General features: G+C 39.7%; 1 protein-coding gene across 1 annotated transcript in view; it reads right to left on the bottom strand.

The window, feature by feature from the left end:
- Window positions 1-884: 884 nt before the first annotated feature.
- Cttnbp2 (cortactin binding protein 2) overlaps window positions 885-24,375 on the bottom strand; it is a 151,770-nt gene continuing 128,279 nt past the window's right edge. The window contains exons 16-23 of the mRNA XM_027389955.2: window positions 23,471-23,658; window positions 17,592-17,770; window positions 14,445-14,650; window positions 13,931-14,107; window positions 11,685-11,748; window positions 9,626-9,758; window positions 8,337-8,435; window positions 885-1,792 (exon numbers count right to left, since the gene is read on the bottom strand). Coding sequence (XP_027245756.1) covers window positions 1,547-1,792; window positions 8,337-8,435; window positions 9,626-9,758; window positions 11,685-11,748; window positions 13,931-14,107; window positions 14,445-14,650; window positions 17,592-17,770; window positions 23,471-23,658 — 1,292 coding nt within the window. The 3' untranslated portion in view covers window positions 885-1,546. The remainder of the gene's footprint in view (window positions 1,793-8,336; window positions 8,436-9,625; window positions 9,759-11,684; window positions 11,749-13,930; window positions 14,108-14,444; window positions 14,651-17,591; window positions 17,771-23,470; window positions 23,659-24,375) is intronic.

Genomic DNA, 24,375 nt, shown 5'->3' with positions numbered 1-24,375 from the left:
TGCTCCAGGTCACCTCAGTGTTTCTCAAATTTGATTTTGTCTCTCCCCTTTTGTCTTTGATTATATTCTCTTCCTCCCAAGAGTAGCACATTTTTATGAAAATGCTTGCATCCAATACTACCTGGCATGCAGAATTTAAGTCAGGTTCAACATAGTTATTTTGTTCAAGTCTAGGCCACAGTCTCTTCCCTCCAAGTCTTTGACCTTTGCTCCAATTCTCTGTTCAGTGCACCTTTTTATGTACTTGAGACTGACACTGTATACCCCCAAAATTGCCTGGCCCAAAATAATACTGTTACTTGTTGAACTCTAATTTCTGATGAAAGGCCTTCTACTTCACCCACAACAATGTCCCCTATCAATTGTAGATATTTTTGTAATGATTAAAACAGTATACCTACCCTGACCCTTCAACGGGCTTTCAATACCTGTAGATGACTAAATGATGCTGCATTTGGAAATTGTACCTTTTTTTGATAGTTGGAACTCTATTTGTTTGCTTTTATTCCAGCCAAATATCTAATACCATATTGTAAGGGTAAGCTAGTGTGTGATATATAGTGAAATAGCAGCATGCAGGATAAATTTTATGAATATTCCTAAGTGGAACACAAACCTGTTGTATAAATAAGTAACCAAGTTTAGCTACAGATAGGAAAATACAGCAACATAGTTTCACTAATTCAAAATTTTATTTGATGTCAAAGTATCTTTACTGGAAATTGGGTAAGTAATTTCACCATTAATTTTAGAAGACACACTTCTAGAAAATATTAGTATTTTTTAATCAGTGTGCTATTAGAAATATATTGAAGAAGTTAACTCCAAATTCATTTATTGACATCTTTATGTAGGTAAGTTTTATATCCACTTAGGTACAAAAGTTTTGTAAGAAAGATAACACTTTTATTGCATTATAATTTCATATTTTACAAGTCATAATGCAAACTCAGAAGCGTAAATATATATATACATGATGCAACCAGATGGCAATGTAACCACTAAAAGATCCAAAATGTAAAACTAGAATTTTAACAGGCAAAATACGTCATATGGCTTTTAATGGAAAATAACTTTAGAAATGTTTTGTTATTGCCCCATTTGAGTCATTCCCCATCAGGTGAACATAAAATTACCATCTCCATTCAAAATGGTACATTTTATCTAAGCCAACCTTGTACATGTGTATGCAACTTCTATAAATATACATATATGTACATATGTACAAATAGCAATATACAGTACACAGACATTTCTGTTTTAATACCCCTGAACATCTTCTTTAAAATGAAAGCAATGTTTCTATTATAAAACTACTTGGAAAGTTACTATAACTTCACGGTATTGAAGTCTGGTCCTACAGAATTAACAGAAAAATGTTAGGTTATAAATACATTCTTTACAAAAAATTGAATAGTGGTCCCGCACTCATCCTTTATATTACAGGAAAATGCTTTTGTTTGTTGGAAGGTATTTACATCTTCTTATCCTTGGTTTCTGCATGAAATATACAAAAGAAGTTAAGGTGATCATGTTATAGGCAGGCCTACTGGTTAGGTTTTTCTACTTGTTTGTGTTTGTCTAAGGTCCAATTCTCTTCTTTGGAGTTGTTATTGATTTCTAGTTGCCTTGTATTACTGCTGCTGCTGCTTCTCTTGGTGTTCTGGGAACACTGGGTGGCTTTACTTCTAGGAACAGGAAGAAAAGATTTAACTCTTGAGACACCCAACTCAGTCTTTGATTTACTGTTGCTGCATTCGGTGGTTTGATGGCTGCTGAGAGGACTGGCTTCCTGCAAGAGAGGGGAAACCAACAGGTTTAAGTAGCATTGTCCACTTGAGTTGTTAGTCCCCCATTCCTCTCCCAGTTTTTCCCTGTGTGGGCACAAGCTACCAACTGACTAGTATAGACTTTCTACTTGACTTTCATGGGACTTGATTCCTAGTGTCTCTGCATCTTATCTAAATGTAGGCAGCAGGAAGGCAAGTGCTGGTGAATCTAAGTGTCCATACCAATAGGAGTTGCATAGAACTTTAGGACTGAGAACATCAAACTGGACAAGCTCAGTTGTCATAGGCTGGATAATTTATTTTCCCCTCCAAAGGCCCGTGTGTTGAAGGCTTGGTTCCCAGCTGGTAGAGCCAATCACTGCCAGACACTGGATCACAAACATTCTGACTTAATTCCATAAAATTGCAAACCCAGTGAACTGATTATTAGGAAGTGGTGTGACGTGTCAGTGGAGCCTCCTTGGAGACAGTTGGGTGTGTGCATGTGTCTTTAATAATAGTGTATCTTTAAATTTTTTATTTACATGTATATGTGCATGTGAGTGCAGCTCAGAGGGCAACTTGTAGGAGTCACTTTGCTTCTTTTACCGTGTAGGTTCTAGGTATATCAGGGCCTCTGTCACTTCCTCGACTTCTTGACTAACATGGTGTCATGTTTCACCACAGGCCCAGAAACAATACAGCCAGCTAACCCTGGACTATAAACACTGAAATCACGAGCCAAAATATATCTTTCACCCTTTTCAATAATTTCTCTTAATTATCTGTCATAGCAACAGAAAGCTAAGACACCAACCAAGCACTTCCGAGGCAGATTTTCGTATTATGTTATCTTGGCTAAGTCATGTTTTTATATTTAAAAAAAATAGGATTTAGCCCTTTAGTAGATGATACGTTGTCCTAGTTTGTCACATAACAACATAAGAAAACCACCCTGCTCTACTGGTGTGTACATTCTATTGAAGTAAGGCTCCTGCTTAGCAGTTCTGTGACCAGGTGGGTCAAAATCTCCACCTGGTCATATTCTGCTCTAATTTGTTAGTGTTGCTGAGCCACGGTAATCACCTGGCTAACATTTCCCATTTCCCCATAAGGAATATGACAGCTAGATAGCTGAGAGTATCTATATAGTCAGAACAAGGAAGTTGGAAATTCCCCAATGTTTCCCCACTTTTATTTAAGGTCCTTTGACCCCAATGTTTCCCCACTTTTATTTAAGGTCCTTTGACCCATATTGTATTAAATTGTGCAAAGCTCTGAGACGGGGACATCATTTTCATTGTAATAATGCCACCACACAGCAATGCAACCACTGAAAGATTTAAAACTAGAATTTAACAGAACAAATTATGACCTGGAATGGAAAGCAACACTTTGTGTTCAACTGGCCATGGTATACACTTGAAAGTCTGAAGTCAGAGGTTCTTCATGTTGGCCACTATGCTGGAATCAGCTGGGTGGTGCTGACCTCCTGAGAGTCAGATTTAATTCGACTTGAGTGGGGCATGGTACATGGCTTTAAAGCATCCCCTACATGTGTAAGGTGCATTCAAAGCTAAACACTTAACTCATCAAGATCATTTTTCTGCATTGAGCTCTCAGTGGTGGCACTGAGCTGAGCCTTCTCTATTCACACAGTTGGTGATCCCTCCTTACTGCCCATTCTGGTTGCATTTTCACTAATTAATTAGCTCCCACTTTTAGCTCTCAGTTGTGCTTGAGGACTGCATCTCGACACATCAAATCAACATAACTAACCGTGCTCTTTAATCTGCATTTTTAATTTATCCTTTCTAAGGTGTCTCCTATTACAGATCAATACTGTTCTTTCAACTAGGTAGGAATCAGATATATATATATATATATATATATATATATATATATATATATATCTGCTTTTCTCTCTTCTACCTAATGCAATGTTGCCTGCAAAATCAGTAAATAATTATTATGGCAGTGTTGGTGGAGAAAAAAAAATGTGTGTCTTGTGTGTGTAGGGGGCTGATTAAAGTCCCAAATTCTTAGGTATGTCATTAAAGGCCCTTTCTTAAGTCTATCTCCAATCTCCTTTTCCTTCCATTTTTGATCTGTTACACAGTCCTAATAATTAATGATCCCCCCCCATCTGACCACGGAACCACCTCTAAGTCACTGAAGTGAAATCTACTTGTGCCAGAACTTCAGAGACAGCTAACTGTTGAAAGCTCCAGACAAAGGTATGTCAGAGCTTTCAACACTTTGCTAATGAATGAAAGGCAGTGAGGGGGCACTGAGGTCTAAAGCACATGAGTGTGCAGGGGAGAGAAGGCTAGGCTGTATGTGGCCTGGGAAAGAAAGAGCTTTCTTTCAGACATATTTGCTCTTTAGGGAATCATTAAGCATTTGTGTTCTGTTGTTTTAGGACTACTGGCCTGGGAAGAGGACTGATGACACACACACACGTGTCTGTGCTCTCCTGAAGCTAACAATATGCTAACAGTGCAATAGAAAATGAAAGACAACCACCGTCTTCTTAGCATGGTTGGTTTTCTTTGAAAAACTGTTAGTGCTGATAAGTTGTGAGATAGAAGAATTCATATTATTGTTTTAATATGAGGCATCTTCCCATAAGTTTATGAGTTTAATGCGTGGTTATGTACTGTTTTGGGGAACTTCAAGAAGTAGGGTTTAGGCCACAAAAAAATAGGTCAACAGGGGTGCACCCTTAGAGTTTCTTGTCTTTGGCAACCTTCTGTCTCACTCTTTCCTTCCTGTTTACAAAGGAAGTGAATAGTTCTCCTCAGCCACACACTCCCCCAGCCATGATGTTCTGCTTAAGTGACCTTGAACTAAACCCCTCAAGCCATGAGACAAATATTTCCTCCCTTTCATTATTCTGGTTGGAGATTTGGTCAGAGTTATACAAAAGAGAACTAATACAGCTCAGCCTGGGTATTGGATGGTAAGAATCATGCACTGAGACACGACTGTAAAATCACAGTAAAGACACAACAACTTAACTTCATGGGGGCTCTCAATCATTGTCCTAGTAAGTTTCCTGGTTTCTGTGGGAACTCATTCCACCAATAGCATTGGGTACCAGCCTTAGAGCATGGCTTCTGGTTTGTGGACATGACTGCTTAAGAGGAGAGAGGGGGAGGGGCCATGACACTCTTTTGGGTTGTGAAGACTGCAGTCAGGCAGTATGAATCGGCATATGGTCATTTCTCAGCTTCCTAGGGCAAACGGAAGGACTCTGCAACTGGATATATCTTGTCCTGTGTCTGTGAGTCTGCTTCCCTGTAGCACCCCCCCTTAATAAATTGGTGTGTGTTTGTGTGTAACCATACACACCTTTGTGGTTTGCATTATAAGTGGTGTCCAATGTGGCTCTGAGTTGAAGAGATGCAGAGTCAGGTTGTAGAGAGAGGTGAATATGGTTCTGTGCTCACTCTCTCTTATTTATTCAGGCCAGATCTTCAGTCCTTTGGATGATAGTTATCCTATGTGTGCCTTCACACAGTTAAATCCTCTTAGAACACCCTCACAGACACAACAGAGGAGTATCTCCATGTCAATGCTAAACTCAGTGAAGACAAGAAGATTATAAGTTGGGGACTAGATTTATGTGATAATTTGGTCTAAAACACAGTAGACTACTTATGTTACTTAGTGGTACACCACTGTCTAGCATAGGGTAGGGCTGGGATTCCCTCCCTGGCATAACAAAAAGAGGGGACCATGATAGCATCAAGCTATAATATAGAACGAAGCCTGTAATCTCACCATTTTATCTCTGGTAAAGCACTGAGTTAATACCAAGACCCAAAACAGGAAAGGAGACAATGTGGTGTGTTTTTAAGTCTGGCCTTTGGTTTGCATCATGAAGACAAGCAGAATGGCTACACAAATTACTAAATATTCTCCCATTAACTGCTAAACATGTGTTTGGGGTATTCACATTGAGTCAGTTTCTGGAATATGAGGAGGGACTAAGGACATGGAGGCTCACTTAGGCTTAGGGTGGGTCATAGAAATTCATGGTTGAAGTAGGCAAAACAGAAAACATGCCTATGGACAGTAAAGGGATGATGTTACCAACACCCTCCCAGCCAAGATCTCTTCCACAGATCTTTAAGCAGGAGCCTTAAAAATTGTTTAATCCTTCTTGACCTAAAACTCTGAAATTCCCCATTTAACCCTGTAACAAAAACCTCTATTTTCCTATACTTGTTTTAAATATTTTAGCCCTAGCAAAGTATTTAAATTAGAGCAAGCCATTCATTCATCACTAAGCATTTTCTACACACTTGGAAGACATGGTGATCTCTCTGGATGTTACAGGTGGGAAGATGTGTTGCCTCCAGCATATACAGTACTGTGTCCAGAGTAAGGGGATAGGAGGAAGGGGGAAAGGACATCAGGGATGGGAATACAATTCATATGTAGAGAGGTTGGATGAAGATATTCTAACCTCTCTAAAAATCTATCTGGGAACAAAGAAAGGGCATAGAGAGTAAAGACACAAGAGAGCTACATTTCAGATCACTGGATATTATGCCTGGCTACCCATGAGAATCCAGGGTCCCATCTATACTTCAGTGTAGTTACCCAGAATATTTAGAGAGCAGAGTTCAGGAAGTAAAAATTGGCCCAAACTGTCAAGTAGATGTCATTATGCCAACAAGGACTTTTGCTTTAGAAAGATTTGTTTGTATTTACAACATTTAGGTAGGAGTAAGATATTTACTGTATTTGTCATTTTTGTTGATGACTTGCTTTTCTGTTTTGCTTAAGATATAGTTACAGTCCCTCACTGTCAGGGCAGAAAGGAGCTACACTGGGGCATGAGGAGAAGGTTCTTGATGGAGTATGCCTTATGGACATGGAGGAGAAAGTAATTTCAGCTAATCCAGAGCCCTCTTACCTCTCAAGGGAGTTATTTCCTGATAAGAGAAGAAACTGGGCATGGAACCAAGAAATGCTAGGCGAGTTATAAATATGATAGATAGAACAGGAAGGACTCTGCCAGCTTCCAGACAGCTGTGGTGCTTTGCCCTCTGCTGGCAGCTGCTGAGAAAAGCATCTTCTAGACAGGGAGAGTCCCTCCAAGTGCTTACACACACACACACACCACACACACAGGGGGAGAGAGCGACCCGATGCAGCTACCCTAACACACACAGCCAAGGCACATTTAAACCACCATGTAGTTCTGAAGAGGACAGGCAGGATAAATAACACCTTTGTCTCTTAAGGCTAACACAAAGTTGTCCTATCTGTCTGTGGCTTATATCATTCACAGTACAGTCTTATGGACAAGGGTTTATTGTGAACAGCCCAGCATTATTGTCTAATAAAATCATAAGGGTTCTCTAGCAAATATTTTTTTCAGTGCAGAATTTTGAACCTAAATACTTATATGTGTTAGGAAAGGATTCTACCATTGAGCTATAACCCCAACTATCAGATAATGATATTTTCATACAAAATGACTTGATACTAGGGAGAAACTGCTCATTATTCTATTTCTCAAGATCTTTACAGCCCTTTCCTCTATGCCATTCAAGAAATCCTAAGGAATGGTTCTGGAGGATCAACCAAAAGCTCAGAGAAGCCATCACACATAGACAGTGAATTGAGGATTTAAAGATGGCAGAAGGACAACCTATGAACAAAATACTTTCAAACTCCAGTGCCCAGTAATGGCACAAGGACTGTGCCATGCACCTAAACTGCTCTTGGTAGCATGTTATGTATTTTATTAGGGGCTTCAGCTTCCTTCACTCCTTTCAGCACAGGCACGACGAACTAGAACTGGAATCTAATCAAACAATGGAGTCAGAAAAAGCTTTCATCAAGGACTGCCAGATAACTAGATAAATAAAGATTAGTTATCTAACAGTTGTGTCACGGAAACTTTATAATCTTGTTCTCTGTACCCCACCTGTCCTCACACACATAGGTCTTTGTAAGCCATTGTGAGAGTAGATGTGAACAGAATGGGAATGGCACTTTAGACAGGGCTTGTTGAACAAACCACATGTTACTAAGTGCTTCTAGGTCCTATGCATGCTCACAACATAATGGATGGGCAGGACTGAATCCTTTGTTCCCATTCCCCAGAAGACCAAGCTGTACTGTCTCTTGCATGGCTTAACAGAACCTATGTGAAGCTTGGCTCTTCTGTTTGCCTTTGTGACTTGATTTTGAATGACTATTTCTCACTAGAACTCAAAGGAAATGAGTCATTTTTAAGTGCCTAAGATCTTTAGGTTATCATTTTGCCCTTGGTATATTTAGCTCGAAGTTCACCAAATGCAAGAAATCTTATGCCATGTGTCAAAAAAAGAAATCAAAGTGAGACCTTAAAAGAAGCAATATTTTGAAATATCAAATGGAAAGAAAAACACTTAGGTCAGCACATTACATGGACATTTTAAAATTGTAATGATTTGTGTATGCTTCTTCCTATCTCTCCTTTCAATGTTAATTCCAGAGTTGAGTTGAGAAGTCAGTTTTACAGTAAGCACTTTTCCCTCTCATGTTGGGGAGAAAAACCTTTACCTTCTGTGGTACTGGCATCCTCAGATCAACAGGCGCTAAAGACCCAGGGTTGGTTCTTGAACTATCAAACTTCCTTAAGTCATCCCCGGAGTCAGCTATCTGCAAAACACACAACTTAGTACATAAGGTTCGCACTGTTCCTCACAGCTCACCTGCAGCACAGCTACGGTAATATAAAGTCTGTCATTTGAGCAGGACAAAGAATCTATTAAAAACACCTCTTACATGAAGAGAAGAACTTTCTAGAAAAAATAGTCACTTGGCAAGTTTTTTTTTAAAAAAAAAAAAGAAGAAAAATTTAGTATTTGAATCTTTACCTCATTTTTTTTCCAGCAGATAAGAATTTCAGTTCATTTCCAGCAAGGTCAAGAAGGGCAGTGGCTTCTACTTTTCCCTAGAGAGTTTAACTGTTCAACTAAATAGCTCAATCTTTCACTGGATCCTAGGCACGTTGTGACTATTTCTGCTTTCTTCCAAGTAAATGTGTTTATGGAGGAAGTAGGATCAAATGCAGTGCAGATACCAGAGAGCCAAAACAGGTTAAACTTGATGCTATTAATGTTTTCCTTGACATTTCAGGGAAACTGGTTTCTAGATCTGGTTCTGAAGTTTCACAGCTTAAAGACCATGACAATGCATATTATACAGGACCATTCCTTTTCTCATTTGAAAAGAATGTTGTTGTAACTCTGTCTATAACCCGAATCTGCTACGAAGCTTGTCTCTTCCCAATAGCCTCTGTACAAATTGGCAATAATAATCTCTTAGAAATGTAAATTTAGGTTTTTATTTTATAAAGCTACTTATGGTGACACAGACACTGAGTTCAAGGGTTGTCTAAGCTACCATAGCCACAGACAATCTGTATCAAAAAGTAAGGGCAGGGGTGTGTATCAGTGATAGGACACTTGTCCAGCATGCAAAGCCATGGGTTTCTTTCCCCACATCAAACACAAACCCTCTCCAAATCAACAGACTTTTCAAATATATATGTGTCATATATATATAAATATATTATAAATAAATATATGACACATATATGTGTGTGTGGGTTTGATTTGTGCTGATATATTAACGTAATACAATTTTAAGACCAGGTGTTTCAGAGGAGGACAACAAAGCCCTTACTATCCAATGGCTTGGAGAAAATGGATTTCCAACATCAGCAATGACACACAACATGAAATTTCATTAAGGGGATGAGTTTCAGGATGTGGCTTCCAGATTCTGTTGTAGAAGGTGGGTCTACTGGACAGAGGCAAGGACCTTGCCCCCCGGGGACTGCTTACCTTGCTTATATCAGACTCAGATTTGCTGGAGCACATACTCTGGAGTTCTTTGACAAGATCTGCTTCATCATCTGAACCCAAAGAGAGTCTGTGGTCCAAAGTCAATGTCAGTGAGAGATTGTTCTCTAAGGGCCTATTACAAAGACCAGGGGAGAGTTTTTCAGAATGAGAACAAACCAGCTACCAAATATGGAAATCTAGACACTGTACCTTCTAAACTTTCTTTGAGAGGGACAAGAGTTTTCAGTATCCTTCCAAGTATCTCATAAATATCATCTAATGCAACAATAACCCCATACCCAGAGAGAAGATGTAGTTAACTTACAGCCAAGTGACTTAGTAGAATAACATTAGTTTTTCACAAAGAGAGAGCTACATAAGTATAAACTATTCCAATCTCCATTTTCTTTCAGGTCAGCCAAAATGAAGCTGTATCTGTAAAGTTCACCAACATGACTGCCCAAATGTGAGTCGAACAAAGATGACGGACATGCCAAAGTGCACAGAGAAAAGCCTGTCCTACAGTAAGAACTGCAGGCACCTGACAAATGCTGAGAGTGGGAGGAACAATGTCCCAGGGAAGAAAGCACCAATTGGTTATCCAATACCAATATCACCCCTGAAAACATACATATGAGTAACATTATACAGACTGAGCAGGTTTTATTTAGGAATATTTTAAAGAGAGAGGCCATAAATTTGAAGGAGATTGGTAAAGGGGTATATGGGAAGGTTTACAGCATTGACTCTCAACCTTCCTAATGCTGTGATCCTTTAATACAGTTCCTCATGTTGTGATGACCCCAACCATAAAATTCTTTGTTACTTCACAACTGTAATTTTGCTACTGTTATGAATCGTAATGTAAATATCTGATATGCAATCTTCAAAGGGGCCATAAACAACAGGTTGAGAAACACCAGTTTATAGGGAAGGGAAGAGAGAAATGATGTATTAATCTCAAAAACTTATAAAAGGTTTTCAAAAAGCAGGATTCTGTTTGGGGGGTTTGGCACACACGTCAGTGTAAGACACTGGCATAAAAATTCACTTCAAACTTGAATCTGCCCTGCACTAGCAAGAGAGCCAAGGCCAGCCAGATTATATCCCCCCTAGAAGTTTAGGCCTTGAGTTCTCTTTGAAAAGGAATCGTTAGATCTCCTTCTTAGAGCTACAGGGCAAATTACACAAGCTTTGGTATGTGTGGTCTTGGTGGAAAGACGTAAAGATGCAGTTTCTCTACTTCTTTTCTGTAGGGAGGTATCGACAGGGCACATGATGTAATTTATTTGCAAACTATCCAAATATTTCTATCCCACGACTAACTAATTCTTTTTTCTTTCATTCATTTATTTAGCTCATAAATAAAGTCGTGTACAATTATGATACACAATACAGTATGTTCATAATGGCATGGCTAAATTAAACCAATTAACATGTTATATCACACATATTCATCATTTTTGTTTTGAGAACACTTAAAGTATACTATCTCACAACTTTTAAAATATAGCATATTGTTATCAACCATATTTATCATGCTCTCAGTAGACCTCAGGACATCATAGAGTCTATGCCTCTTGTCCAACTGCAGTTTTATATCCTTAAACCAATCCTAACTAATTCTTTATAGCTCAAAATATGTGTAGCTGAAATAATCAACAATACCATAAAGGCAATATAGTGAAATGATCACTAGAAATACAGTATCTACAGGTATATAGGTCATACTGTTTGTATAAATCTAGCATTAAAAAGTCATCCACAGATTGTCTAAATCTTCACAAATGTAAGACTTGCCTATAGAGTTGATAAATGATTAAGTTTGATTTTTAGAAGTGAAACCTTTTTCTCTAGCTTTATATTAAGCTTATGGAGCTTAATGCAGAATTTCATTGAAAGGTTTTATTAATGCATTGTCTTCAGTTAATAATATCACTCCAAAATCACACTAATGGCATAACAGCTGTACAATATAATGTTAGAAGTATATGCAATACTTTAAAATAATTAAAGTTAATTATTAAACTCAAGTTTTCTTTGATGAAAGGGAACTTACTGTTGCTTTGACAGAGAGGTGTTCCTGCTACAGTTCAAATGTGGTATAGTCTTATTTCTCAGACCTGTGAAAAACAGCCATTTTCAATACACTGGATCATTATCCCTGTGCATCCAGAACTTAGTGTTTAAAAAAAAAAATGAAGAGGTTCTAGACTCTACTGCACGGAGTATGGATTAGCATTCACTTTGAGTGGGAATATTCTCAGGACAGTGACTCTGGTGTAGTTTCCGATACAGAAGTGTTTGTGAGGCTGGGGAATAACTGATTTCCTTATGGAAGCTTATGCTGAGGTCAATGAAATTAAAACAACCTGAGTCTCAGGTTAGGAAACTTGACATTTGTTTTTATCTTCTACTCAGTAGTTAGCCTATTGATTTATTTTGGTTTGTGCTTCCAAAGTACCAAAAGAGGAGCTCAGTGCCTTCCATTTCATGATACTAATCTATAACCATATCCAGATTTTGATGTGTTGCCATGTCCTATTGCATGCGACATCAGTAATATACTAGTAACTATGCATCATTCAGAAGTTAGGACTAGCACACAAAGAGCCATGGTACTCAAACAAACATGTTCCAATTTGTAAGTCATGGTCCGTTCAAGAAACCAGAAAACATCAGATGGTATGTTCTGTATCAGGTGTACATTGGGTACATACTGGCCACGATGTGAGGTCTGTCCCACTAGAAATGTCTGAGAAACACCACTAAGCCCTTTCCTCCAACTTTTATAAACACTAAAGTGCTTAGCAATTTCTGAGTGAAATTTAAAATTGTGTGACTGTTGCTGGCCCAAATTTCCTATAAAAAAATGGTTTTAGGCTGGGTTGTAACTTAGTGATATAGTGCTTGTCTAGCATACTCTGAACCCGGGTTTGAATGGCACAGTAGCAAGGAAAACAATTTTGAAAAGCAAACTAAATTGAAAATAGTTTCATTAAAAGTAGGTCACTGCAGTAGTTCTTCACTCTTCTTATTTTCTGAATGGTGGCATTGCCCTGGCCACTGCGTAAGTGCCATGGTGGGCACTGAATGGAAGCCTGTGATCTAATATCACTGGTCTTCTTGCTAGGTCTAGAGAAAAATGGGCGGTCTTTATCACATCTTATGAACTTCCAGAGTAATCTGGGAGGTTCTTTTATCTTTCAGTCCTGGGCCACTTGCACACAGTAGGCGAGATCTCGCCCACCAGGCACCATGTGTATCAAAAATCAAAATCAACTCAAGCACTGTAATTATCCAATGTAATTATTTGAGGAAAATCATTGTTATAAGAATAAAATAGCTGAAGTACTTAGGTGCTTTGCAAAATTGGTGTTTAGATACTTCTGTCCTGAAATCAGTGTAAATACAATGCTAAAGTACTGTTTATTAATCTTTCACAAAATGTTCATGTTTTGAAGTATATATTTGATACCACAAACCATTCTAAATCAACAAAATTATATGATTGACATTTTTAATAAATTAAAAAATTTTGGAGACAGGGTCTTACTATGCAGCTGGCTGGCCTGGAGCTCACTATGTAGACCAGGTTGGACTCAGAGTCACAGAGCTGCTGGGCTCTGACCCACAGCATTGGAATTGAAGACATATACTCTATGTGTGGTTTAATTAATATCTTAACAGCAGAGCTGAGTTTTCTGAATCACTTATTTCCATAGTGTTGCTTCCTTATTTCTTGTGTTGATTCTGGTTGTCAACACTACAGCATATGGTGAACATAAGGTTCAGGAAATTATTTACTTCAAGCTATTCATTTCTTTTAAAGTCTGTGAGGAATTTCTGGCTGTTTTTCCTGTGCCATATCTAGTACCTAAAATTTCACGTGACCCTGTACACACTGCCATGCAGGAAAACAATACTAAAGCTGATTCACTCATAAACGCCTTGCATTGACAGCAAATACACCTATACATGTATTCTTTTATGGGAAGATCACTGAGGAATGACATATATGCAAAGTGAACCAAATATAGTAAAGCTGATAAATTTAATTATGGGGATCAAGAAAACAAGTTAACTTTTGAAATGTCAATTAGCAAATTGAAGATGAATTTTCTATTTCTAGTAGGAATGTGGTATTTTTCAGATAGAAGGCTCCCAGTTATGCTTGGAAAACCATTCCATAGTACATTCCCTGAAAGTTAACTGGACAACTCGGGGCTTTGGCAGAATTCAGTTTTAAGAATGAAAGCCCACTTGCATTCAGAAACTGGGTCCTGCATGCCTCCCACCCCTTACCTTCTTGCTTCCGGTCTGGCTTGTTCCACGTGGGTGAGGAAAAGTGGCCAGGCTTCTTTCGAGGACTGGTGTTCACCTTTCTCCAGGCACCACTGTCTCCTTTCTTCTTGCTGTAATTTGAAACTATGGACAAAGGGAAACTTCCCCCTTTGAAGTCTGCTATATGCTGGTCTAGCTCTGAAACAACACAAACCACAGTTTTGTTTTGTTTTCTAAGAAGAAGGAAAGATAGCACTGTTTCATAATGTAACCTGAAATACCTGACCTATTCTTAAATCATAGGCTTGGGAACAGTAACCACACTGGAGTTGTCTGGACCAGCACTAACTGTACTTGGGAGGTCTAGAATTCAAATACGTGCTAGTAATTAAAAACAGAAAGAGCTCTGGTACAATGCTATGAGCAGTACATTCATTTCCCTAGTTACAAGGAGACAAAAGAATACTCCATAAAACCAAATTCCACACAGCAACAGAGAGAATTTAAAGTTCCTCTCTTGCACAGCCCTACATACCTGCCCTGGGAAGGGGACAGCCATGCAGAACAGCTTTATTGAGCAGGATGCTGAGAGCAGCCTTCACCACAGCCTGCTGTCCTTGGCTAGGGTGCTTCTTAGAAGCTGTCTGCCCAACACCAGGCTGTCTGTTCATAGAGGCTCTTGACAATATTGCTTCTTGAACTCTGGGAGCAATGACGGCATTCCAAAGCTTAGACATCCACCTTGCAAGAGAGGAAGAAGTCTTTTATGAACTATATGCAAGTTCACAAAAACACTTGAGCAAAATTACCTGGCATGTTTTTGTTGGTTGGCTACCTTTGGGGGGGGCTAGTTGTATAATAAATAAAATTACCCAATACAAAATAGATTATCTAATACCATAACAGTTCGAATTTGTCTCAAGAACAATATATTTCAAATGAAACTCATTATTTAAATGCCTGCCTTAGCCTAGAATCAATAGTATCTACAGAATTAATGGATGCATGATAAAGATGTAAAAATGAAGGCAAGTATCCAAAAGTCATAGTTCTATTAAACCATGTCTCAATGTCTTCCATTTGTTTAACACATTTCATTAATAAGACAAACATATTCTAATATGTGCGTTGGGATATATCGCTGACAAATTAAATGTCTGCCCCAAAATAGGGCCTCCTCACTACCCATGTACATATACATGGCTCAGCCCTGCAGAGAACTTGGCCATTCAGCTGTAGCTTCAGGTACACCTCTTATATTTTAGCTATAAACTATGGAGACTGTGGCTGGATTTGGAGCAATCAGTGCTAGTAACAAATGTCCATGTTTTTGCAGCATTAAAAGTTAAAAGTGCTGGAAAACATGCCTAGAATGTATGAATATCTAGTTTGATATCTAGTATCAAAAGGAACAAAAAGCAGTAAATATAATTTTTAGTATGTAGAAACAAAACAATGTCTCTAAGACTAGAAATATTTTCAAAGTTATCAGGTATTGGCATAAAATTTCAGATATTCTTAAAAGCTATCGAAACTCTGGCTTATTGTAAGAATCTGTTAGTGCTTAGTTACAGATAATTCAAGAAAACTAACGCAACAACAGAGAATACAGACAAACCCTTGGTTTTCTAGGCAAGCATTCCCTTCCCAGACTCTGAGCCTTGAATATGCCAGGCAAACACCCTACCTAAACAACACCCTGCCTTTACAATTCTATAATTCCAAATTATAGTAAGAGTGCTGAATGGATAAAGATAGGTTTGAAAACAGGAAGGCTGGCAATCATTTTAGGCCTTTCTGCACATCTCATATCATCTTTTGTTCCATACTGTCCCCCATGACTTGAAAAATCTAGATAATGTCTCTTTCTGAGCAGAAGGCAAGAGCAGGAGAGATTGTAATGTTTTCTTTCCAGGAAAAAGAGTGGACACATTGTCCAGCATTTCTCTTTAGAAGAGGAATGTTCAGAGCTATGAAGCAAACACAGCATGGCCTTAGTCACTACATGACACTCAGAGGACTGGAGGGAAATCTGTAGTTATATAGCCCACTCTGCATACTGGCTGTGGGTGACAACGTCTCTCTCACCCAATATCCTAACCACAGTGAGCTGACATAGTGTCAGATTGCTAAAGAGTGAGATCGCCATGTCTAGACAGTTCGTGTGCAAAGACTACACTCCACACGGCCAAATTGGTTGCTAAGAATCCGGATGCTCTGGATGTCAACACATAATAAAACATATAGAATTCAGTTTAATCAAGATAATACTGTGTCTATTTTAATATCTCCCTCCTTTCCCCCAACTAACTCATTACATTGGTGGTTTTTCCTATAACAGGGTTTGTCCATGTAGACCTCGCTGTCTTAGGACTTCCTCTGAGGTAGACAAGGCTGGCCTGAAATTTAGAGATCCACCTGCCTCTGCTTCCCAAGTACTGGGATTAAAGGCATGTGCCATGACTGCCCAACAGATATTTTATTTGTATCTTACACTTTCCATGGTGGCTCACAAACCATCTGTAATGAAGTCTGGTGCCCTTTTCTGGCCTGGAGGGACACATGCAGACAGAACACCCTACTAAATAAAGAATTCTTTAAAAAAACAAAACAAAATGTTGGTCTTGCTTGCTTGATAGGAGGGTATGCTTAAAATATTTGATGTTTCGTATGTGAGACCTCACCAGAAGGCTAAATAGCAAGCTATACATGTCTTCAGTAAGGTGTGTGTTGTGGATCAGCACATACTCACAGAGAATAGCTGCTATTATCTTAGCAAAAAAAATGTATAACAGACAAGCTGCAGTCACTCTGTGATGGGAGTACAGAACTTCACTCTGTGCTAATGACAGGAGACAGCAGAAGCAGTTTTGTCAATAGTCTCTGTCTCGAGCCAGCTAAATTTGCCACATGTCCTACTTTTCCCCATTACTAAGATAAACACCAAGACCAAAGAAACCTAGGGGAGGAAAGGGTTTTGTAGGGAGAGACCCTGATTACAGGTACATGGCAGGGTGTATAAGAGCAAACCGGTACTGGGAAGCATTCTGAGTCCGAGCTGCTTGGGGTCCAACCTGGTCACTGGTTCCCTTGTGTGAGTATATCCCCTAATAAATTATCAGTTAGTAACCTATCTCTGATTCCATTTGTATTCATCACTAGGGTTTACTTGAACTTCTAGGTCACAACATTAAGTGAAGTCAGGAGAGGAAACTGAAGTAGGAACTACAGAGAAATGCTGCTTGCTTGCTGGCTTGCCCACTGTCTCCTGCTTAGCCAACTTTCTTAAATTTTATTTTTATGTATGTGGGGGTTCTTCTTGCATATCTCTGTGTACCATGTGTGTGTCATGCCCGTGGAGAGCAGGCGTTGGGTCCCTGGGAATTCAGAGTTACTGATAGCTGTGAGCTGCCATGTGGGTGCTGGGAATCAAACTGTCTCTCTACCCCCTCTTAGTTTTCTTATACTGGTCAAAATCACCTTCCTAGAGATGGTAACACCCATAGTGGGTTGGGTCCTCCTGCAATGGTTAATAATCAAGATAATCCCCCACAAACATGCCCACAGGCCCATCTAATCTAGGCAATTCTTCAATCATGAGTTTCCTCACATGCCCCTAGGCTGTGTCAAGTTGACAATTAAAGTTAACAAGCATAGTATGTAAATAAAAATTGGCACTTACTTTACTGTTGCTTGGGCATGTCCTGGGACTACTGGACAAGACAGGAAATACTTTGGTCCAAGAAGTGCTTCTGGTGTCCCCAAGCGGGACAGGCAGGAGTTGAGCTGCCTCCAAACAGACAGAGCCCAGTCCACGATCTTACACACAGGATCACAAGGTGAGGGTGGCTGACCTCTGAACTAGAGACGGGTAGAACACAGAACTGTGGCTTAGAAAAACAATGCTTTTATTTTGAATTTAAAGTTCAAAATTAAAATATAAACTATGGAATCCAAATTTAGCTGAGTCTGCCTTTGCCTTTACTTGGGGTAGATGGAAGTTACAAAAGCAAACATTGTCCATTATGTAAGTAACATGTTCACCCTAGATGTATTCACATGTCAGTGTCATAACTGTTTACATGATTTACACCACAAGCCTTAGCTGGGTATTTTGTCCCATTTTAAATATCAGGAGAATAAGACATGAAGAGCTCTTACCCAAGTTACAAAGTTAAGAGGTGGCAATGCCAAGCTTATTTATGATTTATGTTAAGATATAATTGAAAAATAATTCTACTTATGGTATAATGTGATGTTTTGAACATGTATACATTGTTCACATTGTTTAATATATCCACCATCTCATATACATGAAATACTTTTAGTGGTGAATACATTTATGATCTTAGTCTTAGCAATTTTCAAGTATATATTAACTATACACATCTATTCCTAATAAAGAGAAAAATGGTATCAGGACACAATATTTAGTAATATTTAATATTAAAAGGGTATATCACACTTAAAAGATGTTGAGCTGGAGAGATGACTCAATGGTTATCAGCACTGACTGCTCTCACAGAAGACCTGGGTTTCATTCCTGGCACCCACATGGCCAACTCACAACTCTGTAATTCCAGTCTCAGGGGATCCCTCTTTGGGGCTCCTCAGGCACTGCATATATGCAGCTAAAACACACACACACACACACACACACACACACACACACACACACACACACTCAGAGATCTGCCTGCCTCTGCCTCCAGAGTGCTGGGATCAAAGGCATGTGCCACCAGTGCCTGGTGTCACATAAAATATTTTTAATGTTACTGATAATCACAAAGGTATAGAAGGCCCTTTTTCCTCCTAGAGTTTAGCATTGAAGCTGACCTCTGCTCAAGCTATGCTCCCTATGTTCAACCATGAGAAAGCAATAAGGGACCAGACTTAGTTGTGTGGGAGGAGGAAGGGGACCAGCAGCTAGCAAGTGGAGGGGTCCCTTAGCAGCCTCCTCAGGACCACATGCCAGCAAGGGGGAGAAGGGCAGAGTCTCTATGGAAACATACTCCTCCATCATTCACACAGGGAGAATGAGTGTTTATTTGTTTGTTTGTGCTAATGTCTTTTCAATGACCTGCTTCCCAAGATCCCACGGTCATAGATCCTCATCAAGAAGCATAATTTCCAAAAGGAGAATGGAATTTGCCTACTCCTAAGAGCAGAGGAAACAGGTGTGCACCTCTCTCTCCAAGTATAATTGTTACTTATAGAAAATGTTTCACTTTGCAAAATGGCTGTTATGGGAACAGATTATCACTTGATAGTACACTAAAGTCTGGTGTCTCCTTCAGGGGTCTTTCTGATAAATTGGTCTTACAGTTACTATATATTTTATTTCCTTAATGCATATTCATTTAGCATAAATACAACTTAGTAGGGATGCTTAGGAACTTAGATGTCACAATATGGTATACCTTCTGTTTATAAGCACTAATTGCCACCTCTAAGGAAAATAAAGCATTATAAAGTCAGGTTTCATAGCTTTTGGTGCTGGGAACCCAAGCCTCTACACACAAACTACACACTTTCCCACTGAGCCACACCTCAGTGTACCTTGTATGGCTGGGAACATCAGAGCAGAACAAAAGAAAAGGTGTGACCTGGGCTAATGGGGAGTCAGCCCTGAGTTCCAAGGACTGGGAGGTGTGAGGGAGGATAGCTAGCCACACAGCACACTGCAAACACCTTCCTTCTGTGCTTTACCATCGGTTAAATAAATTATCAGGGACAGGCTCATTAACCCAAGACCCCTTTCTGACTGCAATCTTTAAGTACAGATTCAAGCTTCATGTATAGCGTTATTCAAAATCATGTATTGTTAGCTAGGAGATGCTGAAATAATACTCTGTGGAACAGAGAAGTGGGAGAATGATTACTGATATTCCCAAATAGCAAGATGCATGAAGGGCCTGGGTGATACCAGTAAAGTGCTTGCCATGAAAGTGTGAAAACCTCAGTCAATCCCCAGATCCACATAAAAAGGCCAAGTGTGGTAGTGTGTGCTTATAATCCCAGTACTGGAGCTTGCTGTCCAGCCAGCTGAACCTACTGGGAGGGCTCAGGTCACTAAGGGCTCTAGGTCTGTCTCAAAAAATGAACACCACCCATAGAAGAGTAGCAAATTAGATCTCTGGCTTCCACGTGTACTCGCCCACAAATGGGTGAAAAAGTGATGCTCTTCCACAATGACCACTTGTTAATTCAAGCTGGCAGACTGTATGCATCTACCCAGTATGTCACCAAAGAAACTCTCCTCTGTTATACTGTGCTTCAAAGCCCCATCACTTCAGTTCGTCCTTGTGTTCAAGTTCAAGCAACTGCTGTTCCTCTGCCGGAACCCCTACCTCCCTAGTCTCAGCTCTGGCTTCCTTGGTTAGAGCACAGATTAGCACATTCCGAAAGCCTTCCATGTGACCAGAGAGAGGACTTCCTCCTGCCCTACTTTCCATGCTGGCCCCCGCCTAGGTTTCCACACCCACGTTTGCTGTGATGGATTATCTTAGTGCTGTGCCCACCGGCCACAGAAAATCAGAACCGAGCCCAGAGTCTAACATGGTTGTGCTCATCAGATTCATAGCCCTGCCTTTCAGCAAGTGTGACATCTTCATCTGCTGGCCTGAGTTCAAGGTGAAGTGCCAAGAGTCAGGGTTATACACCCAGATCCAATATGAGAGTCAGGTAAGCTCGCTTCACATGCATGCACTCAGACAAACTACGCAGACAAGTGACAGCTGAAGGGGCTCTCCTGGTTCCCGCTTTATCAAGAAAAATTTGAGTTCAGATCATAGACCTGCATCAAGCTCTCTGGCTGAAATGCAGGCTGCCACTTCACAGTAGCAACTTGAGCTTTTGGTGTGTGGCCAAAATAGAACTTTGTGTGTGTTTGTGTGTACAAGAATTGGGAAAATGTTTGAATCATAGGATTTGTGATCTTAATTTTCTGCTTTTTAAAAAAAGACTTAATTGAGTATTTAGGAAGACTAATTTTCAAGGTAGCATGAGTTCTTAAAGTTTTAAAGGCCAGCTAAATTATTTAAGAAAATTTAAGTTATAAAACATCACTTAAAACCACTGGGAAATCTTTACACCTTTATACACAGAAAGACAGAGTTTGGGCACTTCGACCCAAAGCCATCTGGGTAGGTGGAGCTCCCATGCACTGAGTATGTTTTTAAATATATCACTTGATATTTACACTTAAAATATATCAAGTGATATATTTAAAAATCTCTCTTGAATAAAAACTACCCACCATAGTTGCATCACCTGGTGATGGTGAGGGTGGTGACTTGGTAAGGCCCTTCTTAGGGCAGTTGAAGGAATGTTGCTATGCTTTGGGGAGGTGGCTACTGGTAATTGTCCCTGCCCAAGTGGATGGCCCTCTCCCCCAAGAACATACGTGCAGCCCTAACTGTATTATTAACAATAAAAGGGAGGACTTGAAGTTGGGAAGGGTGGCACGGTGGGAGATATTAGAGGGAGTGGTGGATGAATAAGATCCAAATACATTGCGTAAATGTATAATTTTTAAGAACAAAAAAAGAACAAATAAATATTATTTACAAAAGGATGAGTGCAAACATTGGTACACGTTTGTATGGGCTACATGAAGGGGCTGATTTGGTCAAGGAAAACACAAAGAGCATGTCAGGGTTAGCAGCCCTTCTGCTCTGTGTTACCTGTAGCTTCGTTTCCTTTATGATTTCCATTCTCCTCAAAAGACACAAAAAAAACCTCTCACTTGCTCTGATATTCTTCTAGCAAGAATCCTCATAAGAGTGTTATAATGAAAGCTAAATGTTAATTTCTCGCTAAATATAATTATTCTTATTTAAATATTAGTAAGAAGTTTGGCATCTTGAAAGATATATTTCACAGCATCTCTGAAAGACTCGTGAGAAGAAATTATTACCAAGCACGAGAGCGCACCTCTAAATGCTGTAAGAGTTCAGCTTTCTGTGCTACAAGATTTCCGATGTTTTGTAGTGATCACTTGTTCCCATTGTGTGCTCACTCCAGGGACGCTGTTTGATTAGCTTTGGAAGCAGTTCCTGGGAGATGAGAGGCATCAATGTGCTGCTCTCTGCCTCCTCTGTGGCCACATCCCACTCTCAAATGCTATGGACCAGAGCAACAAGAGCTCCTTTGCTGCCACGTTTACCAGAGAGCTGCCAGGGGGCATGTCAAGTCTACAGACTTAAACACTTACTAAAACTACCTTTAATGGTTATTGATCGTAAATATTAACCAAATTCGTTGTCTTAATTAATATGGCATGCGATTATTAGGAGAGTTAAAATTAATAGAAGTATTAGTAACTTGAAAAACTTCTGATTGCCATTTTTTTCACCCCACTTTTCTTTCCTGTTACTGAGGTCACATCATACTTTGCTTTGGCTAAGAGAATATATTTACGACTGGGCAGTAGATTTCTCTAAATAAGATTTTCAGATGCTAATTCAAATCCCTGGTGTCAGACTTTATCTACTGAATAACGAAAGGCAATTCTTACCCACATTGCTCTTCTCATCTGCTCGCTCCACACAGTAACTCATACATCCACAGACAGACCGAATTGTGCTACATACTCGACAGAGAGTCTTGGTCTTGTACAGGTGCTCTAGTTATGGTCTAGCACTATGGGGTAGACAGTTATCCTCACTGGAATATTAAGGAGAAACTTCTTATGATACTACAAGTCTCTAGAAAAAATGTTTTTCTTTTTTTGTTCCTCCATGGTAATAAGAGGTTGGCACTACATGTTACTATCCCCTAGTTTCTTCCTCTACATGCCTTGAAGTAAGGGTGTGGTGTCAGGTATTTTCTGTAGTCATGAAGGGACAGTCAGATGTCCACCTGTGTAAGGAGAGCTGTTTGGTTATCAGTGGCTTGGAATATGGTATTGTTAAAATAATGCTGTTCTCTAAATGCTGCCTGTGCACAGGACTGAGACAACTTTACCAAAGTTCTGTTATATTAAATCTACTCTGATGCCCAGATATCAGTCCAATCCCAGACTATTAAATAATAATTTCTTACATTTGGTCAACACAGAAATAGTCTTCTATATGAGAGACTATAAAATAAATACTGTTATTCTTTAAACGAGCACACTAAACCATTTCCCTTCATAGTGTAAAAGGTGTCTATTAAAAATGGCATAAGCAGTAGGGCGGTATCCTCAGGCTCTAAGACATTAGTGAGTCTTCCTTAACAACAGTGACTACATTTCAAATCCAACTTTTTACAACTTTTAGAGCTTGGAGGGACTCCTTGAGAACCACTGATAACACCAGTAGAACCTGCTAACCTTTTCTTGTTTATAATATTATCGAAAAACAATTACAGCTTCTATATGCACTCTCCAATAATGAAACTGTAAAACCCATCCCCACCTTCTTGTCCGTCCTTCCGTGCAGAAGCTGTTGAGAGAGGTCCACATCCATCACTCTTATTCATCCCTGGGATGCTCACAGATTATTCTAGCCCAGTGTCACATGGTTAGTGGAACTCAAGCCCCTCCCACCTTGGCGGGCGGCAGTTTCCGCTTGTTACCTTGTTCACGACTTTCCTTCGCAAGAATCTCTGCAGCAGCCCTTGAATGGGCTCGCAATCCCACCGCAGCTGAACCCAGCGGAAGTGCTGCTGCACCAGCAGGTCAGAACCCTGGAGGCATGCCTTGGCAATGGTTCCCACCAGAAAGCAGTTCTCGTGGAAGTAATAGCATTCGGACATTCCATTTCCTAAAACAAACCAAGTGATAATTCAACCTCAGCTATGTATGTTTGGTGCAAATGCAAATCAACAGCATGAGGTATTTAACTTGTGCTTTGAGGACAGCAAGATTAGAGGCATACCAGGACATGTATGCATAAGGAATAACTTAGCACCTTGGGACTCCCTTTGGCTTGGGTTAGACACACACTTCTCTCTAAGCAATGGGCCTAGCAAACTAGAACCTGCACCTGCCCTGAGCTGTATACCTGCTTTAAACAATGGAAATAACTTAGTCTCCCTAGCAACACCCTTTGGAAGGCTCTTTTTCTACCCAAAAACATCCTGGAATACAACCTGAGAACTATGAGCAATGCCAGATTCAGCCTAGACTGAATTTTGAGCATTTGCACAGTATGGAAAAAAGTGTCAGGGGAACTTTGAGGAAAAGTCCCCTATATCCTTTCTTGTACCTATGCATAACTGGACCTGTAGTAAAATCAGACCTTTAGGAGGCAGACGCTGGCAGATCCCAGTGGGTTTGAGGCCAGCTTGGTCTACAAAGTGAGTTCCAGGATAACCAGGATTGCTATGCAGAGAAACCCTGCCTTAAAAAATAAAAACAAACAAAAAATCAGATGCATTGGGAAGGGGCCTGCAAAATGAGAAAAGACTTATACAATCCAAAACTTTTCATCAAAGTAGAGAACTACCCATGCTACCCCTCTCTTAGCAACCAAGGTCAT

Source organism: Cricetulus griseus (assembly GCF_003668045.3).
Source record: "Cricetulus griseus strain 17A/GY chromosome 1 unlocalized genomic scaffold, alternate assembly CriGri-PICRH-1.0 chr1_0, whole genome shotgun sequence".
NCBI classification, from domain to species: domain Eukaryota; kingdom Metazoa; phylum Chordata; class Mammalia; order Rodentia; family Cricetidae; genus Cricetulus; species Cricetulus griseus.
Note: the sequence above shows the minus strand (reverse complement) of the source record. Positions and strands in the feature narration are given on the sequence as shown.